This window comes from Protopterus annectens, chromosome 2.part0 (assembly GCF_019279795.1).
Source record: "Protopterus annectens isolate FY-2018-M chromosome 2.part0, PAN1.0, whole genome shotgun sequence".
In the NCBI taxonomy this organism is placed as follows: Eukaryota; Metazoa; Chordata; order Ceratodontiformes; family Protopteridae; genus Protopterus; species Protopterus annectens.
In genome coordinates this window covers 323,673,800-323,698,815 of record NC_056728.1, presented here as the reverse complement: position 1 = coordinate 323,698,815, position 25,016 = coordinate 323,673,800, and the positions used below count along the sequence as shown (strand labels likewise).

Here is a 25,016-nt window from a genome sequence, read left to right as displayed (position 1 = left end):
CTGGCCAGTGACTACTTACAGTCTTGCTGCCGGCATGAAGGGGCCCAAGTTGGAGCTCATATGGATCCCAGTTATTTGTAATCCACAAAGCATTTTGGGGGGACCACAATCTTATAAAAATACAAAAATGATGGCCAGAGCCTCTCACCACTCTGTCGACAATATCCTAGTGACCAGGCACCATGGTTCCTCTGATGAGAAAAGTAGAAAGTCACCTACCAGAACTCTGGTAATCATCTATGGATTCTTGGTACTAGGCTCATGGGAAACTCCTTTTCTTGTTGAATCATAACAGACGTAGAGCTACTGGTTTCAGACTTCTGTCCTGATTCCACAAAATACCATCATCCATGATTTCAGCCAGAGACAGACACATGAAAAGAAAATCCAATCATGCTTCAAGGCCCTTTTCCCTTCAGCTACGTGTTTCAGTCTTCCCTCATTCAGCTAGTGTTCCAGTCCCTTTTTTCACTTTCGAAATAGTCTTTTATATTCCTGAAAAGGAGCTCCACGTTGTGGTGTAATGGAAAACTACAGTCTATTGCTTCTACATGAAATACAGTGGGAGCTACACAAGTATATCACTCAACTGAAAAACTCCAGAGACTTCTAACCACAAAAATTAAAGATTGTAAGTCCTCCAGCTGCCCTGCTAGGTTAACATGGCTCTTTTTATACTCAGTAGCATACAGGCTGCTGAGATGTGACCTGTGTCTCACTTTTTGAGCCATGACAGACACAGTCCTATTTGACCTTCTATTTCTTTGTCAAACCAGTGCCTCTACAAATACCTGCACTAAGGGCCTAAATTTTCACCAGCAAATAAATGAGACTTGCTGAAGGGATAGGTTCCTAACTCAAGTTATTCCTAGCCTATGGAATAAGTTACCACTACAAGTCAAACAAAATACAACATTGGCTGCCTTTAAGGCTAGTCATGGTGACTGGATGCATAGGCATACATTTCCACCAGGGTTGTAATGTATGGCTGTGTGCAGTTTGGGAGTTGAGTACTATTTAAGTGCTTGAAAAGGGTAACAGGAACTTTTAAGTGTATCTGCTTCAGGGTGTATATGGCTATGCCTTGTATAGTCTCCATGATCACTTGCCTAGAATGTTCCTATATTTTTATGTTCCTAAGTAATTCAGTCGCCAGTGGCAGCATTTCATAATTTTAACATAAGTGAATTACATTATGAGTTATCTGTCTCTATCTCATAATTATGAATGTTAGTTAACAGTCATATGGATTGCTGTTCATGTCATGAGTACTACTGAATGCATTATGACAGCCTTCCTATCACAACAAACCCTGGCAAGTGAGTCAGTAAATTATTGCAAGTAGGCAGGAAACAATCATATTTAATTAGGAACATTCGATGAACAGGAGAAGGTGAAACAAAACTCCTTCAGCATTCTCACTGGCCACTGAGGTATGTCCATTTAGTACTTTACGATTCTGGTTCAGTATCACCTTTACAACTGGTTTCATGAAAGAATGTTTAGCAAAAACACAACAGCAGAAATTAGCCTTACTTTGGTTGTAAGCAATTTAATAAACATGCTTACATTTCTGCACAAGAAATACTTTACAGAAGCTAGCCTTAAGTTTTGCTGCTACAAATACTTGTATAAAAGCTTGCTTAAGTTTCTGCACTAGAAATATTTACATAAACTGACATGTTTCTGCATTAGATAAACTTTTGCATGAGATGGCTTAATTTTTTGAACTAGAAATACATTTACATAAGATGACTTAATTTTTTTCCAACTAGAAGTACTTTTGCATATGTTGTCTTATGTTTCTGTTCTAGAAATACTTTTACATAAACTGGCTTACATTTCTGTAATAGAAACAAGCTGGCTTATGTTTTTGCACTAGAAGTACTTTTACATAAGTCCGCTTATCTTTCTGTACCACAAATACTTTTACACTGAAGTAACTTTTAGTCAGACTTAAGGAAAAAGAAGGAGCAACACCTAAAGTGTCATTTACCTCGTGAGAAATCTCCACATGAGGTAATGATGAAAGGCCTAGAAACTTAACAGAAAATAAAGAAAGACAGTGGGAAGGTAAATACTCCAGTGACATGTTAACAAACAGTTCTGAGGAAAAGATGAGATACAAAATCAGAGGAAGCTCAGGCGACAGTCCAACACTACTGGATTTAAAGTAACTACGGCAGATAAGAACATCAAATAAATGTTAGTACAGAGTGTGAGTAGAGATATCATATCATAGCGAATCCAAAGGCTTGATGTTTCCTTTTCTGATTGTGCCTGTGCAGTTTTTATATAATCTCCTACACTACAAAAAAAAAAACTGTGTACATCAAATGCATGCTATACATTTAATTTCACCAAAAGTAGACACGTGACTTCTTACCACAAATATATACAAATGTTATGTGTATTTGTCAATACACAAAGTAAACTACAACTGGTTTAATCTGCAGTTTTATTGCTGAGGTTGCACAAGCTATGCTTTTTATGTTTCTTACCCATTGACTAGCCTGTAACCTTCTGATTATGTACATGTGCATCAGCTGAGTTCCAGTTGTATGTTTAGGAGACTGCAAATGAAATTCTTAGAACAGCAGTACGTTATGTGTAATTACAAGGAAATACATGCAAACTCTTCTCTAAGGAGGTCCAGTGAGCTAGGAGTTAGTATATGTAAGCTTTAGGGGTATAGCTCCTCACATGGTGGGTACAGAGGTGCATGCACCCTACAAAAGAAACACATTTTTTTTAGGTGTAACAGTCGCCTCACAGTAAGACGCTGTCCGGTTTGATTCTCAGCTAGAGTGTCTTCTGCGTGGAGACATGCGTGAATGGGCGTACCTTCATTGAAGGTTGTGCGTCAGGGCTGGCAACAAGGCACGTAAAAATCTACTGCCAATCATTAGCGGACCAGAGTTCCACTGTGGTGACCCCTAACCAGGAAAAGCCGAAAGACGCAACAATAAAAAGTGGAGTTTACTCTTTGTTGTTATGTTCCAAAGATTGCCTTCACCTTTTCAAAGTTTTGGGACTTGGATTGAAATACCTTAAAGTTCTGATATGGGGCCCTGTCAGTCAAACCTTCACAAGGTTTGTCTCTGGCCATTTGAAGAAATGTGCTACTTTCCTACTACTAGTTGAATTCTGCTTTCCACATAAAGAATCTGTCAAAGATAACTTATGCTATCATCTGTTGCTTGTTTGCCTTGATTCACGATAAAAAAAGTGAATATTTGGAGAATAGATACTATTCTGTACATCTTTACTCATAAACCTGTGCTTCTTAATAGTAATCCATCTGTTACTAGCTTACAGATATTGCACATGCAGTAGCTGTGCTTAGGTAATTCTCCTCCACTTTTACAATTTTACTTAAGTGCAGCACTGATGTAGGCAGAGTTTCAGGTTACTTTTCAACTGCACAGAATTAATGGGAGTTGATATTAACTGTGCACCAACACCCACAAACTTCTTTTATTCTATTGTTAATATGAATAATGAGTCCTCCTCCCATAGCAAAGGTGTAGCTAGGTATGCTCATTTTATCCAAATGAGTATTTTTTTTCTAAACATCTTTCTGGAAACTTTATAAGTGTAGCATCACAGAATATTTACAACTGTTCAGACTAGTGCTGTTTATATACAACTATTCAAAACATCAACCTAAAGACCTAAATTTTGCTTGCAATATAAACAGGACATGTTGTATAGACAGATATGTTTCTCAGGAAATTCAATTTCTCTGGAACAACTTCCCCATCCATATGAAACATAGTCCCTCCCTAACCCTATTTAAGTTTAACCTGGGCCATTAGATGGGAAATCGAAAATTCACCCCTAGTCTGGCACCCATATCTCTGATGGACAGATGCGCTCAGTAGATCATCTCATAACAAACAGTCACCCCTATATAGACGTCTACAACATATAACTTGTGAAACACTTTGGTTGCACTGATAGCTTATAAAGGCCCTAGTGGGTAGTAAGGAGACAGCAAAATGAGATTTGTGTACAATACATGAATTTCTGGCTATCCTCTGCCCCTTAGTACTGCTATAGAGCATTGCTTATTTATTCAACAGAACATATTTACTGCTAGTCATATGGGTGGCTGAGCCTGTCTGAAGACTAACGGTGATCCCTGTAAGAAAAAGAATTGGAGTGTAAATAAAGGGAATATAATCTACTTCTGAGGCTGCAGTGTCCAGGAGTAATGTCCTCTATACTGAGGAGTAATCAGCTGCAGTGTCCGGGAGTAATGTCCTCTATACTGAGGAGTGATCGGCTGCAGTGTCCGGGAGTAATGTCCTCTATACTGAGGAGTAATTGGCTTCAGTGTCCAGGAGTAATGTCCTCTATACTGAGGAGTAATTGGCTGCAGTATCTGTGAGTAATGTCCTCTGTACTGAGGAGCAATCGGCTGCAGTGTCTGGGAGTTATGTCCTCTATACTGAGAAGTAATCAGCTGCAGTATCTGTGAGTAATGTCCTCTATACTGAGGAGTAATTGGCTGCAGTGTCCGGGAGTAATGTCCTCTATACTGAGGAGTAATTGGCAGCAGTATCTGTGAGTAATGTCCTCTACACTGAGGAGTAATCTCAGAGTTAGTGTACATAGTCAGTTACAGTTAAACATTCTGAAACCACATTTGGCTGAAAAGATTTTTTGGTGATAAAAAACAGTGAATGCTCAAAATGTTGACAGCTCATTTGACCAAATGCTCAAAATGATGAAAGCTCATTTCTTATACTGTTTGTTGGTAGAATTATTGAATTGAATGTTTGATTGAAAAGTTTATAGTGGGTGGTATGTGTGCAAGTGTTCATGCATTTTAGTGTTAGGGTAAGAGTTAGGTAAGGGGATGGTTTCACTGTTTTACATGTTTATTGTTTTGTGTGTGTGTGTGTGTGTGTGTGTGTGTGTGTGTGTGTGTGTGTGTGTGTGTGTGTGTGTGTGTGTGTGTGTGTGTGTGTGTGTCAGTGTGCATTTTCTGTGTCCTTTTGTCTTGTTGTGGTACTGTTATAGAAAGGGTTTTTAGTACTGTAATGTGTAGCGTTAGGCTTAGGGGCAGAGGAAGAGTTAGCCCACATGAGTAAGGTGGTGTTGGGAAGCAAAGCACATTACGTTACTAAAAACCCTTTCACTAATAATACCTCTATCAGGTCCATTACTAAGACAAAACTTGATCTAGGTTTTATAGTTGTGGTGTATGACATTGGCTATTTTTAGATGGGCTGAGTTTTTCAGCATTTTGTGATTAGGTATTTTCAGTGTTCAGTGGTTTTGTGGTTTCTATGACATGAAGTACTGTGCTTTTCCTCCAGATTAAATGAGCATTCAGTCAAATGAACCATAATCATATAGTTAAAATGAATGTGGGTAACACATTTTACATATCAGGGGCAAGCCCCACTGCAAAAATGCTTTGAATGTGTAACCGTGAGTTTCATAATTCACTGTTTTTTGTGACCATTGCATTTAAATTTCTATGGTGGCAGGACTCATAGCATTGAGTCTCACATTTCTGTTAGACAGACCTTTCAACTGTCCCTATTTTGGAGGAACATTCCTATTTTCAAACCTGCTTAACCCCTGACATGATATACCTGTTTTGGGGGGGTTGTCCCTATTATCAGGCTTGATTTATACCTTCACACACTTTTCTGAATCCTTGCAATAACATGTGACTTTTAAAGCTGTCTAATACACAAAAACCTACAATGAATGACCCAACATTCCATTGCAAGAATAACTTTAAGAAGACACATGACTTATACCTCCCTTTTTCTAAAGCAAAACTAAATGACCTTGTGTTGTAGAATTTAAAATACAGTTCATTAAAAGTCTGCAGATTTTACACTGTCTCTTTGAAAACATGCTTTTATTTTTCTATCATTTTTGGCACCGTCGTTTTTTAAACATGTTTCTGAGCAGTATCCCACATTTCTATTGGAGGTGGGAAGAGTTATTTGGTATTCAAAATTTTATGCTAATTAGATCTCCAGATTTTTAGATGGATGTTTTTAATTTTCAGGAGCCTTTGTTCCTGATGTTCTTCATCTCACATTGCTGCAGTCCTTACACTTGGGTAGTCCGCTGTCCTCGGTCGGCCCGAATATCAAAGTATAAGGCTGACGTCGGTCAAGGCGCATTTGACTGACATCAGGACGTCAGGGTACAAATGCGCATGACCGACGTCATATCCTCAGTCTTTTTTGCCGCATGGTCCGATGCAGAAGCAGCATTGCAAGTGCCGGTTGGCGTTCTGAAATTTTTCGATTTCGGAGTTTCAGACCAAGTCAAAGTTGGCTAAGTACCCCGTTAGGGAATATTTTAGTTTTTTCTTGCCTCAGTGGTTTACCGGATGTCAGAAAAAGTGAATAATTGTATTTCTTGTGGGAAACAGATACCGCATAGAGACTATCATACTTTGTGTATTCCTTGTTTAGGGCCTGAGCACGGCGTTGTTGGGTGTCGCTCTTGTGCTAGATTCAATAAGCGCACTATAAAGAGAAGGTTAGATTGTGCCAGGTTAGTCTTCGAAGCGGTGCAATTATAAAATGCCGTCGGATGCTCCGGCGCCCGCTTCTTCAAGAAGCGCAAGGACAAAGCAGTTAAGCCTAGGCTAGAAGACCGTCCGTGCGGACGCCGGTTCTTTAGAGGTGTCGGTGGAGCCGCTGGTTCCACCGGAGGTTTCTTTGGGATCCCAGGAGAGACTTTGTTATTGCAGGATGTGGCCTCTCAGGAGGCAGGTCAGGCTGAAGGGGCTTCTCAGGTTACTATACTCCCTCCCTTCCTAGGGTGGTTAGGCCCTCTCCTTCTGTTTCCAAGGCTTCTCCCAGAGGCAGGCCAGGTTTAGCTTCAGTTGGTGTCACCCCTAGTTCTTCAGGAACTGTGCCCAAGAAGCATATGCTTAAAATGGCAGAAGATTTGATTACTTTGATTAGGGGTTCTTTGCCCCCTCCTGATAAGAGACCTAGGGTGGAGCCTGAGCTAGGGAGTTTTGAGCAGGCTTCGGATGTTTCAGAGTCTTCGGCTGAAGACTTGCAGGAGTATTCTCCTTATTCTGATTCTGATGTGGATGATTCTACTCCTTCTGCTTCTCCTCCTGAGGATTTTTCTTTTTCAGAAACTCTTCATTCCATGAGGGAGCATTTCAAGTGGGAAGGTCAGGACTTCTCTGATTCCAGGAAAAGGCTTAGGGAATTTTTGTTTTTACCCCAGCATAGGCCTTTGGCTATACCTCCTGTTTTGGATGTGGTGGAGGATGTTTTACAGAGGCTTCTCTTAATCCTGATTCTTTGCCTCCTGCTCCTGTTAAACCGAATAGGTATTACAGGGCGCCTGAAGCTCATAAGTATCTTAGTCCTAGGGCAGACCCAGAAACTGTTAGTCAGGGGCCTAAAGGTGTTAAGGCTTCTGTTGTCAAGAATCCGGTTCCTACAGATAAAGAGGCCAGGGCTTTGGATAGATGGGGAAAGAAAGTTTATACTTCTTCCACTCTAGCTATGAGGGCTTTGAATTGCCAGTTTCACATGTTGAAATACCAAAACTATCTCCTTTCACAATTGAAGTCTAAGGTTGATGCTCTGGCGGAAGGTATTGATTGTAAAGAGTTACAAGATTTAGTTCATGTTTCTGAACAGGTGGGTAAGCATTCTTTGCAATGTGGTTTTGATGCTGTACAGGCCTCGTCTAGGGTGGCTGCCACTGGGTCAGTTCTTCGCAGGCACACCTGGCTGAGGGATCAGAATTTATCTGACCATGTTAAAACAAGGATTTTAGATGCTCCTTTACAATCTGATGTGTTGTTTGGTTCTCCTGTTGAGACAGTTTTAAAGAAAATGGAGGACAAGGCTAAGTCTATGCAAACTGTTAAAGATTTTTTGCAGGTTCAGCCTCCAAAGTTTAGTAGAAATTGGCCTACTAAGGGGTGGACGTATCCTTCTTATGATTCCCAGTCTAGGGGTAGATCTAGACGTGGTAGGGGCAGAGCTCAGGGCTCTTTCAGGCCTAGGACAGGGAGTTCTCCTGCACAGTCTTCGGGTGAGGGCAGGGGTCAGTCCTTTCGTAAACAGACCCAATGACCTACCTTTTCAGCTGCCAGAGCCTTCTCGTCTGGCAGCACCTTTGGGAGGAAGGTTGGCGCTTTTCAAAGAAAATTGGAGTTTAATTACCCAAGACAGATGGGTATTGGATATCATACACCACGGTTACAGGTTTTATTTCCATACCTTGCCTCCTTTCAAAGGCATGCCAGACGTTCCTCCTCAACAAAGAATAGAGGCTCACAAGCAAATTTCTCTGTTACTCCAAATAGGGGCCATTCAGCCGGTCCCTCTGCCAGAAGTGGGCCTAGGATTTTATTCTCGCCTGTTCCTAGTACCAAAGAAAGGGAACACGTGGAGACCAATTTTGGACTTATCTATCCTCAACACTTATCTGGACATTCCCAAGTTCAAAATGTTGACGTTACAGCAGCTTTTACCTCTGCTGGGCAAAGATCATTGGATGGTAACTTTGGATCTCAAGGAGGCTTATCTTCATGTTCCTATCAGACTGAGTTGCAGGAAGTATCTGCGTTTTCGAGCTGGGACTTCTCATTATCAGTTCTCTGCATTGCCCTTTGGCTTATCTACTGCACCCAGAGTGTTCACGAAAGTTCTGGCTCCAGTGATAGCTTTCCTCAGGTTAAAAGGAATACAGATCTATCCTTATTTGGACGATTGCCTGATTCTGGCTCAAGGAAGGGATGAGCTTCTTCATCATTTGGATTATGTGATAGCAGTGCTAAGATGCCTGGGGTATTCTGTGAACAAAATAAAGTCCAGTCTAGTACCCTCTCAGGACATGTGCTTTCTGGGTGTGAGACTGAATACAGCATCCCAGATGGCCTTTTGACCCCGGACAAACAAAAGAATCTTTCCCTTTACTTTCATCAGTTGTCTCATCAGTCCAGGCTGACTGCAAGGACAGTCCTTCAAGCCTTGGGGTTCATGGCATTTTGTATTCTGGTGCTTCCCAATGCCAAACTGCATATGAGGAAGCTACAATGGTATCTCAAAAATGTATGGACACAGCACTGCCAGGATTTGGACACTGTCATTCAAATAATACCTTGCATTCAAAAGGAATTGTTGTGGTGGGCTCAGGAATGTCACCTAAACAAGGGACTCTCTGTGACCCGGCCAGAGGCGAGTCAGATTCTAACGACAGATGCCTCAGACAAAGCTTGGGGAGCTCATCTGACTGGAAAGTGGATACAAGACAAGTGGCCTGCCAGACTACAACATCTACATATCAACTTGAAAGAGATGTTAGCAGTCCAGTTTGCATTAATAGCTTTCAAGGATTTACTTCTTCCAGGGCAGGTGTTGATTCTAACAGACAACACAACTGTCATGTGGTACATCAACAAGCAAGGCGGAACACATTCTTATCCTCTATGCAGGCAAGCAATGATTTTGTGGGAGACTGCTCTCAGTTTACAGCTAAATCTTCAGGCAAGGTTTCTGCCGGAGCACAGAACTCCTTAGCAGATGTGTTGAGCAGACAAATTATGGATCCCCACGAGTGGAAATTGGATCCTCATGTATTTCAGAAATTGACAGTGTCATGGGGAACTCCAGACATAGATCTGTTCGCTTCTCCACTAAACCACCAGCTGCCAAAGTTTTGCACAAAAAGGTTTCATCCCACAGCTTGGAAAGTGGATGCTCTTTCTTTCAATTGGAGCAATCTTCATGTGTATGCCTTTCCGCCTCTGCCTCTCCTCCCAAAGGTACTACTGAAGGCCAGACAAGACAAGCCAAGGATGATTTTGATAGCTCCAGATTGGCCTCGACAGCATTGGTACCCATTACTGAGAAGCCTGGTACGGAAGCCTCCATGGCCTTTGCCTTCGATTCCACACCTGTTGTCTCAGGAGGACAGTCATTTGCTCAATGTCAAGCTTCACTCTCTGCACCTAACAGCCTGGCATATTCTGTTTTGAACCATAGTGGGCCTCCTCTTCCACAGCAAGTTTTGAATGTCATTTTGGAAGCTAGAAGGCCTAGTACAAGGAAAGTGTACGCAGATAAATGGAAGAGATTTTTATTTTGGAGTGCAGCAAAGGATTTTGATGTTTCTGAGCCTAATTTAAGTGTGGCTCTTCAATATCTTACTGAGTTACTGGACAAAGGTTTGTCCTTCTCTTCTATTAAGGTTCATGCTGCAGCAATTTCGGCTCCCTGTGATTGTGACCCACCATTGTTTTCTCATCCTTTGTTCAAGCAATTTCTTAGAGGGGCAAAGAATATAAGACCCCCACGAAGAGCTCCTACTCCTGCTTGGGATCTCAATTTTGTGTTGGAGAAACTCACTCTACAACCTTTTGAGCCTGCAGCTACTACTGAATTAAAGTTTTTATCATGGAAGACTGCTTTTTTGTTGGCTATTACCTCTGCAAGAAGGGTTTCTGAGTTGCAGGCCCTTATGGCGGTTGAGCCTTTCTTAATTTTCCATAAGGATAGGGTATCTTTACGTACTAATCCTTCCTTTATGCCTAAAGTGGTTTCTAGTGTGGCTTTAAACCAAACTATTCATTTGCCTACTTTTTATGCAAATCCCCAAAATAAAGGGGAAAAGATTTTGCACACTTTAGATGTACACAGGCAGTTGCGATATTATTTGGACAGAACTAAAGGGTTCAGGCAGTCTCAGCAGTTATTTGTTTTGTTTGCTTTGAGTTCTCAGGGCAAGCCTGTGTCAAAACAAACTATTTCTAAGTGGATTGGGTTTTGCATTGCTTTCTGTTATTCCCATCATGGCAAGGAGATTCCAGCTGGGATTAGGCCTCATTCCACTAGGGCTACTGCCACTTCGACAGCTTTTTGAGGGGTGGCAACTAAGGATATTTTGGAGGCAGCTACTTGGAGTTCAGTGCATACTTTCTCTAGGCATTATCACCTACCACTTTACTCTAAATCCAGGGCTGGTTTTGCCACTGCTGTTTTGCAGGGCATTTTGGCAGCTCCTGCTTCCTTATAGTTTGGCCATCCTCCCTTACCTCTGCTTTGGGATTCTACCCAAGTGTAAGGACTGCAGCAATGTGAGATGAAGAACATAGTACAGTTTTGTACCTACCATAAATGTAGATGTTCAAGATTCACATTGCTGCAGTCCAATTTACCCTCCCTCCTTCCCTCTGTAGTTAGAGGCGGTTGTGTGGGTTGGGTTGTCAATAGGGTGTATATTGTATATATTGTACATATTTTTAGTGCTAGGATGGTTGGTTGTTTGTTTGCTGTCTTTTGGTTTTGACCTTTATTTTTAGGGTCTTCTGACATCTGGGGCAAGAAAAGACTGAGGATATGACGTCGGTCATGCGCATTTGTACCCTGACGTCCTGATGTCAGTCAAATGCGCCTTGACCGACGTCAGCCTTATACTTTGATATTCGGGCCGACCGAGGACAGCGGACTACCCAAGTGTAAGGACTGCAGCAATGTGGATCTTCGAACATCTACATTTATGGTAGGTACAAAACTGTACTTTTTCAGTGTCTGCTGATAGAGTGGTATGCTGATAGGGAACCCAGTGGTAATATTTTGCATCAATTTTAATGAAAAGTGTGGCATTTTATTGCTCAAAAATGCAGAGCTGTCAGGGGAAATTCAGAGGCATTCAGAGTAGCATCTTTTTTTTTTTTTTTTTTTTTTTTTTTGGGCCACACATATCCTAAATTTAAAGATTGCTGATGTTATAAAATATATATCATACCTCTCAACTGTCCCTGATTTTGACTCAAATTTTAGCTCTGTCCCTCTTAATCTCTCCTAATACTAGTGACTTTTGGAGGAAAGGTGGTGAATTACACTTAATGAATAATGACAATAATTAAGAGTTATAGACTTCTTTTACTTCAGAAAATGTGTATTAATTCATATGTTCTGATTCTGTCAATGTTTCAAGTTAATAGCACTAATATTTTAAAAGTGTCCCTGATTGTCCCTGATTTTTTCTTGATTTGTCCCTGATTCTGTTGAAATTTGTCCCCGATTGGTTGAGAGGTTGTACTAGTTAACAGTTTGTCAACTTATAATTTTGAAATCGTTCATACTGGAGTGTCATTTTTTGTGCATTGTTGCTAGAGGTGAATAACTGCTGTATCTAAATTTCAGATTTTTAATAATATTTCTAAACGTAATGCTACCATTTAGTGGAACTCTCCCTTCTCCTCTGCTTTCAAAACACCAGTTATCTACATTATATATTAATTTAAATGTTTCACTTAGTAATATTACAGTTTACTGCAATGCTTCCTTTTCCCATGCTTTTTAAGCTTTCAGAATACCGATTATCTAAGGCTCATTTATTTAGCAAAGGTTTCATCTCTGGAGCTTCTTCTAAACAAATATTTTCTGGTATAGGTAAATAAGTATGGCATGATATTTTTTTACAGACTGGTTTTATTTGAACTTTAAAGGTGGGAAATTGTTCACTGACAAATTCAGCATTTCAGACATTAGATGCACACAATGTACCAAACCAGAAACAATCAAACATTTCTTTGAAACTTTACCTAACTTTAATTTAGCAAAGAAAATGTATGAACACAAGCTAATAGCAAACACCTATGACATGGACATAATTGTGATTATACTCTGTTTTTTTAATACAGATAAATTGATACATCACCCACCTCCCATCTCCAATGCCAAAGGCCTCTGACTAACCAAGTTCACATATATTGCAAAGTGGGAACAGTCATTTGGTCTAACACAGATAAACACTTGCTGCCAAAGCCGTGGTTTAAAACAGAATATCAAGAAATGCATTATAGTACCTTTTGGGATTTCTGCTACCCTGGGTAACTACATCATCAATAAAACAAAACACCCTTAAAAATTGATTAATCGGTCAGGGATCTGGGAAGTCATGTAGACTGTAACCTAGCTTTTGACCAACATGTGTCCAGGTTAGTAAGAAAATCCTTCTATGCTGCTTAACTTACACGCAAGCGCATGACATCTACATCTAGAGAGGTCATCGTACCAATGCTCTCATCCTTCATCAGGCCCATCATAGAGTGCAACACCCCTTTCGGTATTATCTGAGCAGACACATGCAGCAACTGGAATGTCCACAAAGGTTCCTTACAAAACGAATACAGGGAGTAAACACAAGGTGTTATGCTGATTACCTAAAAGCCCTGTCTCTTTATTCAGTGTCATACAGACTTCTGAGTGATGATCTTTAACTGGCATACAAGGCATCCCTGGACCCTGTTTTCATGAATCTTTTGCACATCCACAAAGCAAACAGGATCAGGACTACTAGATTAAAAGACTTAAACTTTGATTGCAAGATAACTAGGACATGACGGAGAGACAGAAATCTTTCTCAGAGAATTCCCAGTCTCTGGAACAGGCTGTCCATTGGCGTGAATCAGAGTTCCTCCCTATCCCTTTTTAACTGCAACTAGGACCAATGGATGGGTAATCAGAAATTCACCCCTGCTCTGGCTCTTATGTCTCTGATGGACAGAAGCAGTCAGTAAATCACCCCTATACATCAAACGTAAATCAAATTTGTGGATGAATCTTTCTTTGACACTAGACCTGTTTCATACAATGAGAGAAGTGATGTCTACAATGTCAGATAAGACCGATAGGAAAATACCAATATACAACAACCACTATCTTCTATTACTGAGTTAACCTTTATTTTATCACTTTGTATTGTCACCTAGCTTTCCTGAGTAGGAAACAACATTACTTTAGAAATAAGCCTTCAGATGCATGGCAATCCTCTTTTAGTGGTACCGCCATCACTGTAAGAATCTGCAATGAAAACAATGGCAGACTGGCCCAGCTCTGTTCTTCTCTTCTCTCATGGGAAGCTTATTTTTCTCTGTTGTGTTACAATTTTGTTATTCTAAGAATGGAGTTGTATGTACCTAGTTTAGCAACAAGAGAAGCCATTCATGCATGGAGTTCATCATCTCACAATATATATATATATATATATATATATATATATATACACACACACACACACACACATACACACGCACACATACGTGTATATGGGTCTACTTCATATGATCGACAGACCATTTGATCGAAATTCATTTGGTCAACAACCATTATTCAAGGCACTTAACAGGGATTTGCACCCCTCCCCAATGTTGTGCGACCCTGGAGTTGTTATATATAGTTAGGAGGGGTGTGGGTACAGCCCCCCACCTATTTTTGTTTAAAAGCATGAAAATACAAGAAAAACTACACATTTTAAAACAAAAATAGGTGGGGGGCTTTGCCCCCACACCCCCCCCTAACTATATATAACAACCCCAGGGTCGCACAACATTGGGGAGGGGGGCAAATTCCTGTTAAGTGCCTTGAATACTGGTTGTTGACCAAATAAGCTGTCGACCAAATGGGTGTCAATCAAATGGTCTGTGGATCATATGAAGTAGACCCATATATATATATATATATATATATATATATATATATATATATATATATATATATATATATGTATGTGTGTGTGTGTGTGTGTGTGTATGGGTCTACTTCACATCACCTAAAACCCATTTGACTAACTTTCATTTCACTGAGACCAAATCACCTAATTTGTCAAAATACTGAAAACTCATTTGACTGAATCTCATTTCAATGAAAGCTTACAATGCTAAATTTCAAAAGAGTAAACCTTAAACTATAAACAAACATACTCACAACACTAATAACTAGCTCTTACTAGAACTTACAAACTACTTACTTACCCTCTTAACAGAAACCGGACAATATAAAACCAAACTAAATGAGGGGGCTACGCCCACCACACCCATCCTAACTATATATATTAACTCTAGGATCGCACTACAGTGGGGAAAAGGGCATATACCTTTTACTTGCCTTACAGTACTCTATACACTGCCACTACTGCTGGGAATGCACAAATATCTGCCATATTACTTTAGATACTTCCCATAAAAATGTAAAGAGACATTCCCACAGTTAAAAATACTACATTACTTTCTACATGACTGTTGGTGTTCGGACAGTTAGCACTGTAAGTTACATAAATTCTTTTTATCACAAACAAGTCACAGATGAATGGAAACCCACATCATGTCTATGGGTCACAATTCAGTGAAATGAGATTCAGTCAAATGAGTTTTCAGTATTTTGAAAATTAGATGATTTGGTCTCTGTGAAATGAAAGTCAGTCAAATGGATTTTATGTGATGTGAAGTAGACCCATGTATTTATGGGTAACTTTGTGGTACAGTTCCAGAAAGAGTACTGCATATACCACTGCTGCAATAACCCTTGTGCCTGTAATTATTGGGTAACCTGCAGAGCTGTGTCAGTGTGAACAAAGGAGCTAGCTGTAAAGTCTGGGTGGACTGGTTCTGTGGCCATGCTGCTAGAAAAGTGCTGGGAATCAGCATTATGAGAAGTAGTTTGGCATATCTTGAACAAGCACAGTTTAAGGCAGCTTCCGGAGGACACCTGGACGAGGAAGGATTCATGAAAAATGAATGTGTTTTTTGGCCTGTGTATATCAAGGTTGAAGATGTGCCATGAAGAGAGGTGACTTCGTCTAGTAACAATCGCTGGCAAAAATAGTAAGAATAGATACTGGCACTGACATCTGCAAACAATGTCCCTGAACAACCTTTGGCTTCATGGGGACACATTTCTGACCAGAAGAGCTTGGACATTATCTACAGGGAAGCTAAATATAAGGTAATGCTACTGTGCTTAGGACTGCATCAGAAACACGAGTAACAGTGTTTTACTGAACAAAATCCCTACTCACTGAAGCAGAATAAGCAGCCATTCTCAAAATACTCAAGTACTGTTCACATCCAGAAATATTATTACTGGGCAGCAATTTTCTTTTTAATGGAATTTATGGCCAGAGTGACATTCTGAATAGATTAACAGTAGGCTGAAAAGGAAAAACATGAAGTTTAAGCATTCCTTCTTGGTTGTCTAACATGTAAATTAATTAACAGATCATTTAATATAAAACAAGAAATGGGGTTTTCGATGATAGTTGCAATGTGCCGTACATTACGGGTAAGGACTGTAGAATAGTCACCATGGAACATTATTATTATCAAAAGAACATAGGCTATATATCAACAAGAATAAATATAAGGGTCTTATTTTTTGGGAATTAGAGTGCTGCTTTTACTTTCAGATTACAGTTTGCTGATATTTCAGTTAAGACTGAGTATAAAGACCTTGGAGTTATTGTGCTTAATGATTTTAAATTTAGAACGCAGGCTGAAATTGCAAAAGCAACATGTATAAATGGGATATGGTTAATTTTTGAAATTGCGTTGACTTTTTGAGGTTGCTTATAGTATATGATGAAAAACTGAGGACATAAGAGCAGAAGTAGCTCCAATTACAGAAAAGGTCAAAAGGAACAGATTACAGTAGTTTGGGCACGTGTGCCAAAAGGCAGGAGTCAGTCTGGTGAAGAAGATTTGGGACAGACAGGAAGAAGACAAGAGGAAAGAATGGTGTCCAGCAAAGGGATGGATGGATTGTGTGAGAGAAGATATGTGACCATACCTCTCAACTGTCCAGATTTTCACAGAATGTCCAGATTTTTGCCTTATGTTTTTGTTCTGTTCCACATAACATTTGTGGTTTTCTGGATTTTTGTGTTAAATAAGTAGGGATAGAATTCACTAAATAATGACAGACATCTGGGTTTTAGATTTCATATCCTTCAGAAAATGTATGGTAACACAAGACCTTTTATTCTAGCAACTTTCTAAGTTTGTAAGAGCAATATTTAAAATGTGTCCCTATTTTGGGGCTTTGACCCCCATTATTTTTGGCTTTGTCCAGACTTTTTGTGTTAACAGTTTGAGAAGTATGCCTATGACAGTCAAGCATGATTGTTGAAGAAGGCAGGAGAGTGGCGTTGGACAGAGAGAGATGGTGACAGTTGACATGACACCCCAACACCGTGTAAAAAATGGGAAAAAGGGGGTTGATGATGCTGCTTATAGTATATATACCTAATTTTATTAAATACAGTGCCTTATTTTCCATTATACAGCTGTGAATTATTTATTCTTGAGGGTATTCAGTGAAAGTGAAAGTATACAAAGTGATTAAAAGAATTAAAAGCCTTAATTATAACACTAGATTTGAGCAAATTGGAATATTTTCTATTAAATTTCTAATAGTTACAGATACTTATGTGGCAAGTTGTGTGTGGCATATAAGGCAATTAACAAATGAGAAACTTCTCTTGTTACTTAATATTGTTTCCTTGTATTCAAAATTTCCTACTAGAGGTGGATGTTTTATGTTTGAAATAAGTAAATGAAGGACTACGGTGAGGTCCAAAGTGTTAACACACTTAGTGGTTTGCATGTGGAATAAAACACCTTTTTGTATTTGTCAGAGCACAACACTGCTATTTTTTTAAAAAACATCTTGATACTCGGATGATCTCTAATGTTTATTAACTTAATCTGGAGACTGTGTTTTAATTTGGCCCAGGTCCAAAAGCAGTTATTCTTTGACTGTGGACTCCTATTGTTATTATCATTGATTAATTAATTGAATTTGATTTATTTATTTCCATTGGTTAGCCTGCATAGACTGAGTGGATGCCCATTTTTAGCAGGATCCAATGGAGAAAAGCTCCCTATAAACAATGTAAATAAATAAAAGATATAATGTAATTTAAAATGATCACAGAATCAATATTTGAGAAAGTCTATACAATGACAATGATAAAGTTATACACAGTAAACAAAATATTTAACAGAAAAAAATGAACATACTGCTTTATTAATCAAACACACACTTTACAACGCGATAGGACCAACAGGGCTAAATGGGTGTGGTACGTTATTTAACATATAAATATATATTTTTTAAGACTGGAATATTTTTACATACTAAATATTAAAGGAGGAGAGGAAGTGTGACATTGGCTACCAGAGGTAAAGGTTTAGAAGAGAGCTGGACAATAATGAGTTAAGAGAAGGCAAGGGAAGGCCGGAAAAAAACAGGAGACAAGGGGGAGGAAGAGGGAATGGGATGAGCAGATATGTAGAAAATCTTTTTAAGCTGGGGCAGAGAAGAAACACAAGAGTTAGACTAATATGCAAGCATATAGCCACAATGTGCCCTAAAGAAATGTAAATTGGTTGCTAAGGTGATGTGAGTCATAGTTTTTACTAAACAAAGTTAAGAATTCTAGGCAACACAGAATGCCTAGCCAAGTTACCTATCCAAAAGTATAGTACAGAATGCAGAACGAAGTTACCCCTCCCAAAAGTAAACAAAGATATAAGTAAGTCAGCCTGAGATTCACTTGTTAAGTCACCAACAGTGACATTCATCATTAAATTACCCTCACCCATTGTGAACTCAGTAGAAAAGTATATTATAATGATACCTAGTATTAAAGGTACAATGTAGTCGATGCTGTTTATGCCTTAGCCCATGTCTCTAAAGAAATTGTATTTCTGTTTGGACAGATGAACTCTGAAGTATTTCTTAAATGAAGGTAAATTATTTGAGTTTTCTGATATTCTCTGGGAAATAATTCCACACTGCAGGTGCCATTTTGGAGAAAGCTAACTCATGTAGGTTCTTTACTAGTTAACAAAGGACAAATGTCCATTTTTGGATGCTCAGCTTTCTTTGGTTGAACTATGTTTAGTTGCAAATGACAAATTGGCAAACTGAACTGCATGAAGGGGAAGAGGATGTGCCAGAATGAATGAAGAGGAAGAAGAAGGAGGTTGCACAAGTGAAGGAAGAGGAGTTAGCACATGAGGGTGGTAACAAAGGGAAAAAAATAAAAAAGCTATATCATGTGGCACTTAGCCAACACAGGAATTCTGGGAGTTACACAAACATAGGACATTTGTGTTAGCCACTGTAGGCATGCACTGTCCAAATCCATTGGGTGAATAACTGTTTATCATACCACTCTACCATCCATGAAATTGCCTCATTTTGTTGCCCTGTCCCTCATAAAAGTATAGCTTGCTAGATTATGTATGGAAAAGTATAGCCAGTCAATAATCATCACTGTTAAATTCAAATGTCTATGTGAAAAAGGCTGTAGTATCACAGTCTGGGCTGTAAGTTCACCCCAGTCCTAACCTGCCTTGTTTTCCTTGTACTCACCTTCCTTCCTTGTCTGAAATGTTGGATTCCAATGTCAACAACAGTGCATTTTTAAATAATATAAAAATATTCCAGACATTCATTTGTGGGACAGACTACATTATGTCTTCCTGCCTAAGAAAACATTGCATAGGCAGTGGCCATATTCTGTGGGAATTTCACCTCTTAGTATCTGATGCAGCATGGTGTAAAACTGCCTGAATCCATGCATTTTCATGTAAGTATTTACCTCTGTAACATTAGTCCTGCCTTGTCTATTTTACAAAAAAAAATTATACAAACAATTTTCAATTAGTGTTAATATGTCACAATGAAAAGATAAAAAAGTCAACCTTGGCAACCACTGTGGCCTGTCACTAGTCCTTGAAGACTGTCCTTCAGACATTAGTAGCAGCAAGGCCTGGAGTGTGCTAGGATGCCTACTCTCTTTACCAATCAAAGAACCTTCTATAGATTATAAGTGTGAAGTCACAACCACAATCATTTTATTATAGACCAGCAAGGTGGGAAGTTTCCAGTTTAGAGTTTCTATACATGTCTTTTCTTGGAGCCATACATTTCTGTATCACCAGATGTTTGTTCTGGCCCTTTATTCTTGTGTTATCTTCTTCTCTCGATCTCTGTTGTGGCCCTTCCAGGAGAGTTATTTCAATTCCAATGTCCACTTCTTCGCTTAATGGAGCAAATCCCATCTCATTTGGAATGGTTGCAATAAGTAATTACCTGAGTAATGATTTTCTTGGAAGTTGCAGTGGATCGTTTGTAAGGACATTAGGATCATCACTGCTGGCTTGATTGTGGTCTACAACTCCATGTCTGGAGATGTGGTAGCAGCAAATTTGTTAGTGATCAGCTTGGCTGCAGTTGTGGAATAGTGGGGATGAAGGTTCGGTTCCAAACCTTGGAGAATGAGTATTATTTTTTATGGTAGCAAATGCTATGTCCTGATATCAATGGGCCTTTAATCTAAGTAGTGCAAAGGGTTTGCCTTCTTTTGCAATATGTAGAATTACAGCATGGTTAGTACAAATCAACAGTCTGGAAACAATGGATTTGGGATGTTGATCGCAGGGGGCATGGTGGCCTGAGCACTCTGTGTACCTTCACTAATGATGATGATAAAATCTTGTGGAACTTTGAGGGTTTTGGGCACTGACATTGTATAAGGGATACTATACAGTGAACAGTGTTTACTATTCAAAAACATGTATGCTGATTGGACAGTCCAATCAGTGTGCCCATTGTAAATTGTGCGTATCTTAATAGAAAAAAGTCTGGATATTTTCTATTAGACTATGCTAGATAACTGCAAAAGATATTATAATGGACAAGTTAAAATATGAGCAAAATCAGAGAGAGCCTTTATAAGCAGCTCCATGGCATACTTAGCTTCCTCTAACCTTCCAGAGCTGATGTGCCTGTCATCAATTAATGTCTTCGGCCCTTAATAAGTTGCAGATAACCAGGCCTTTTATAAAGAACAGACAAAAATCTGGACTGTCTGCAAAATCTACATAGTTGAGAATGACGTTTGCCATGCAGACCCCCACCCTCCAAAAAAGACAATGCACTGTGCACACAGCTAAAGAGTCAGAGCACACCCACTACATTTTGCAAGCTCCAGACTACAAGAAGATGGAGAAAGACCACTTTTTTCTTAAATAGTTCATCCATTCATCCACAATCCCCTCTTCCCATTTGTCATTGCATAATAGCAATACTTCACTCCTCTTTGTGAGTATTGTAGGATCTACCCACAGTTGGCTTTGTTTAATCACTCTGGCTTCACCCTAATGATCAAACCACTTCAACTGTGGGTAAATCCTGTGTTATTCTCACTCATTTGTGGACTATTGCTAAATTATATCAGATCCAGTTGAGTATTATTTTAAATGTCTCAGCTGCAAGTTGGTTTAACACTATCTGCGCAATACATCTTCCAGGGTCTAAAGCAATGAATAAATAAAACCACTGTCTGCCTCTGTAAACGTCAGACATTTTTGGATCCTTATGACTTGCAAGTTGATCAGAGACAACAAGAAGGCTGCTTGAGCAGACCAGTTAGTTTTTTTTTTTTTTTTTGCCTGTTTTGGGGCCAGCTCTGCAACCTTCATTGTTGTTGGATCCAGTAAAACGTTTGTGACAAGAACAATAAAGTGATCTGTTTTCTACACCAGGTCATCATTCCTCATAGGGTGGTCTAGACCAGCTGTGTTGGACCTTTCCTCTGTACTGTCCTAACAGACTACCTTACATTTCTTTAACACAGAGATTCCAGCTTTAGTTCCTACAGTTGATGACAAACATACAAAAGTGATTTGCAGTTAAGAAATCTATTACGTGTCTAAAGAAATAGATTTTAAATGCAGATTAGTCTGAGTGTTAATGTTAAGCATCCATCCTTAAACAGTTCCCTTCACTGTCGTACTGTAAACAATGTAAGAAAAGTTTATATTCTGCTGTGATTTTACTTTGATTATGTTGTCTTCAATAAAGCATTTAAGATGAACATGGGAACAATAAATAAACAAGTGTATGTAGAGTATAATGAGTTAGGTCAGATTATTCTGTTTATTAAAGCTGCGTTTTTGCTCATTTTAGTCAATCCAATTCAAAATGCTGACGATTTTTCAGCTATGACTGCACGTATGTGAATTTTCATTTCTTCTTATTGAGGGATATTATCTAGTTATAAAATATTGTTGATGGAAATTAATTTGGTTTTCTGTTCTAGTATTCAGAAAATAACATAGCAAATAATAAAAATCAGTATTTGTGAAATTAGATGTAATTTATTGCTTATTTTAATGAGACTGGTAATGTTTTCAGTCTTTTTACTCCAGGGTTAGTAGAAATGCATTCTGACACTGCTGTTTGCCTTGACCTACCAATGAACTTTAACTGCTGATGTTTTCTTTCGCTGCTGCTGACGTTTATGTTTATTCAAGACTTATTGTATATTATGTTTCTTTCGCAGACCAAATGTATGCGGCTCAAGGTTCCAGACCTACTGCTGTCCTGGCTGGAAAACATTACCAGGGGGAAACCAGTGCATAGTCCGTAAGTTTTCTAGTAACCGAAAACTGTGAAAGCTGCCTTCTTCCTATACATTATGATAGATTTCTCTCCAACTGGGTGTGAAGTACATGCTGTTCATGAATGGAGTACTATCTACTTTACATACAAACTGCAATGTTTTAAGTCTTCTAAATTACTGTGTACTAAATGTCAAGTGGTGCAAATTACAGTAAAGGCTTTACCCTGGTTTCTGCTATAAAAGGACATATAACATGTTGGATTGCAAACTAGCTTTCTGCTATGTTGTAATGACACAACCTCTGACTTGGAGAGACCACATGACATTATGGATAGTTGTATACCACAGTATTATAGAAGGCAGCCTAATATAGTATTGTTGACATATCAAGTATTCCTCCTTTTTTCACCAAACAGCAGAACAGTTCTTTTTTTTTTTCTATAGGTGGAAGGAAAAGAGCTTCCAGTTGGTTCTTTTCCCTCTTGCAGGATATGACAGACTGCTTTGAATACTGTGATATTACACCAAAAGTTTACCACCATGATGAGCTATCAGCATGCAGAATAAATGTTAATACGTCGCTAATGTAGCATATTAATGAATTTCTGTAGTACATCACAGGTAGTAAGTCATACCATAATGTTTTGTGCAGTGGTAGCAGCAGTGTGGTAGGAGCTGGGGGTTGGAGGGCCTGGCTAGTAAGCATATGGATGAAACAGAAGGCAGGAGGACTACCCTCTGGATGTTGGGGATGGTGCACTAAGTCTCACTAACAATGACCATTACAAATGTAACAGGAGGTGATCGCAGTTGCATGTTTACATTAAGCTTTATGTAAAGCACTGTGAAAAATGAGAAGGTATTTCCCTTGGACAGCGTGATTTGCATAAGTCATTAACATTACTCTGCTGGACCATGGGAAAGAAGGACCAACCTTAGACTTAAGCACTCAGTTTGATTATAATGCTTGTGTACCACAGTACAAGAATAAAACTGAATACATTTTCTGTTTAATGGAACTGATTAAAATGAAAGTCAGAGGTAATCATAATGTGACTAATAATCATTTCTTATTTATCACACACACACAGTATTATACAATGAACTCCCTGGTAGATAAGATCACACAGTTTACCCATGTTAGATTATATCACTGAGTTTCAAGTTATGATTCATCTTTTTATGTCATTAACCATAACTCAAAACTGCAAAATAAAGAGAAAAAATATTTTTTTACAGGGGAATGAGTCCCTGTGAACCCCCCAACATGTGGAGACTCTGTCTCTCTCATTTATATAGATATAAACTTCCCAGCCATGCAACAGTTGGAAAGAATAAACCACCCCACTGTAGCCTACCTCCAGCTCACACAGTTAAAGTACATGTTTTTTTTTAACTAACAGCAATCAAAGCAGCCCAGTGAAAAGCCATTTAATGTAAGTAAACTTATGAAGGTATAAGGACATCAAGATCGAATGATACAGTGTGTACTATGTGATATTTCTTTCTTTTAAATGAATTCCACCCATGACTAACCTAAATGTGACCATTGCAATGAGGAATTCCGTGAAAAGTCCTGTTGCAGAAGTGATAAGTCACCGAAAACATTCAGCAGATGAGGTGCATAACAAACAGAAAGTGTAGGTAACAGAACAAATCAGTAATTAGTTGAATAAAAGAGAAAAAAGTACATCTGATTGCACCCTTTTTGTTGTACAAACATGCCCTGGTATTGAGAAAATGTTGCCATATCCTGGTAAGCAATTTTGAGTAATAGGTGGCCACAAGCAGGGTAGGTGCAATTCAGAAAAACAGGTGCTGCAACTCAGGTAGGCCAAGCAGTATGGTCTGTCATGGTATATGCTAATGTCTGTGAAATGGCATAGTAATGAGAGACACTATCAAAATGAGCCTCTCCACATATGATAATGAGGCAAAATAAGATGGCAGGATGATAATTAACATATAAAAGCTGTTCAACAGGACTGCACTCGCAGCAAACTTAAACTTGACTGAATGCTTGTGTTAAGAATAAGGGATTCACCAAATAATGTTAGAGTTTACTGCTATATTTGTAAATGTGTATCTAGAAGAAGCAGTCATTGCCACTGCTGCTGTATGTGTCAGTGTATGACACCACAACCACAGGTTCTAGGTCATCCAACCATGTTTAACATCTCATAGAGTACACAACACCAACATTGTAGACTAGTACCATAAAGATATGGACTCCATCCTAGAAACTGTGGAAATTTGTTTTTCTTATCTGCAGCTCCATGAGATTCATGTACTACCTATCCCAGTGAATAGTGAGGTGTATGTGGATTTGCATATATTAGCTACAGTAGTCTTTCAGTGACCTACTGGGACACAGAGGGGGTATATCTGATATCTGCCTCAAGAATACATCAGTTTATCATTGACATGCTTCAGCATGTGGGTGAGCATGTGTAGTTCCCACATACCTCAGAAGACAAGGACAAAATCATGAAGGATTTCTAACATGTAGTCTATTTCCCTTAGGTACTGAGGGCCATAGACTGACCCACATTGAAATAAAGGCCCCAGATGGGGAACTCAGAATATGAACTGCAAAGGATGTCACTCCAACTGCCAGGTGGTCTGTAATACATAGAGTATCATCTATAATGTGTGTGTGTGTGTGTGTGTGTGTGTGTGTGTGTGTGTGTGTGTGTGTGTGTGTGTGTGTGTGTGTGTGTGTGTGTGTGTGTGTGTGTGTGCGTGTGTGTGTGTGTGTATATGTTTGTGTGTGTGTGTGCGTGTGTGCGTGTGTGCGT

The 25,016-nt window shown here is 39.1% G+C and overlaps 1 protein-coding gene across 1 annotated transcript in view; it reads left to right on the top strand.

Moving 5' to 3' along the window:
* Nucleotides 1–25,016, top strand: part of FBN2 (fibrillin 2) — a 2,449,070-nt gene that overhangs the window by 101,267 nt on the left and 2,322,787 nt on the right. The window contains exon 2 of the mRNA XM_044060803.1: nucleotides 22,159–22,241. Within this exon, the coding sequence (XP_043916738.1) occupies nucleotides 22,159–22,241 (83 nt within the window). The remainder of the gene's footprint in view (nucleotides 1–22,158; nucleotides 22,242–25,016) is intronic.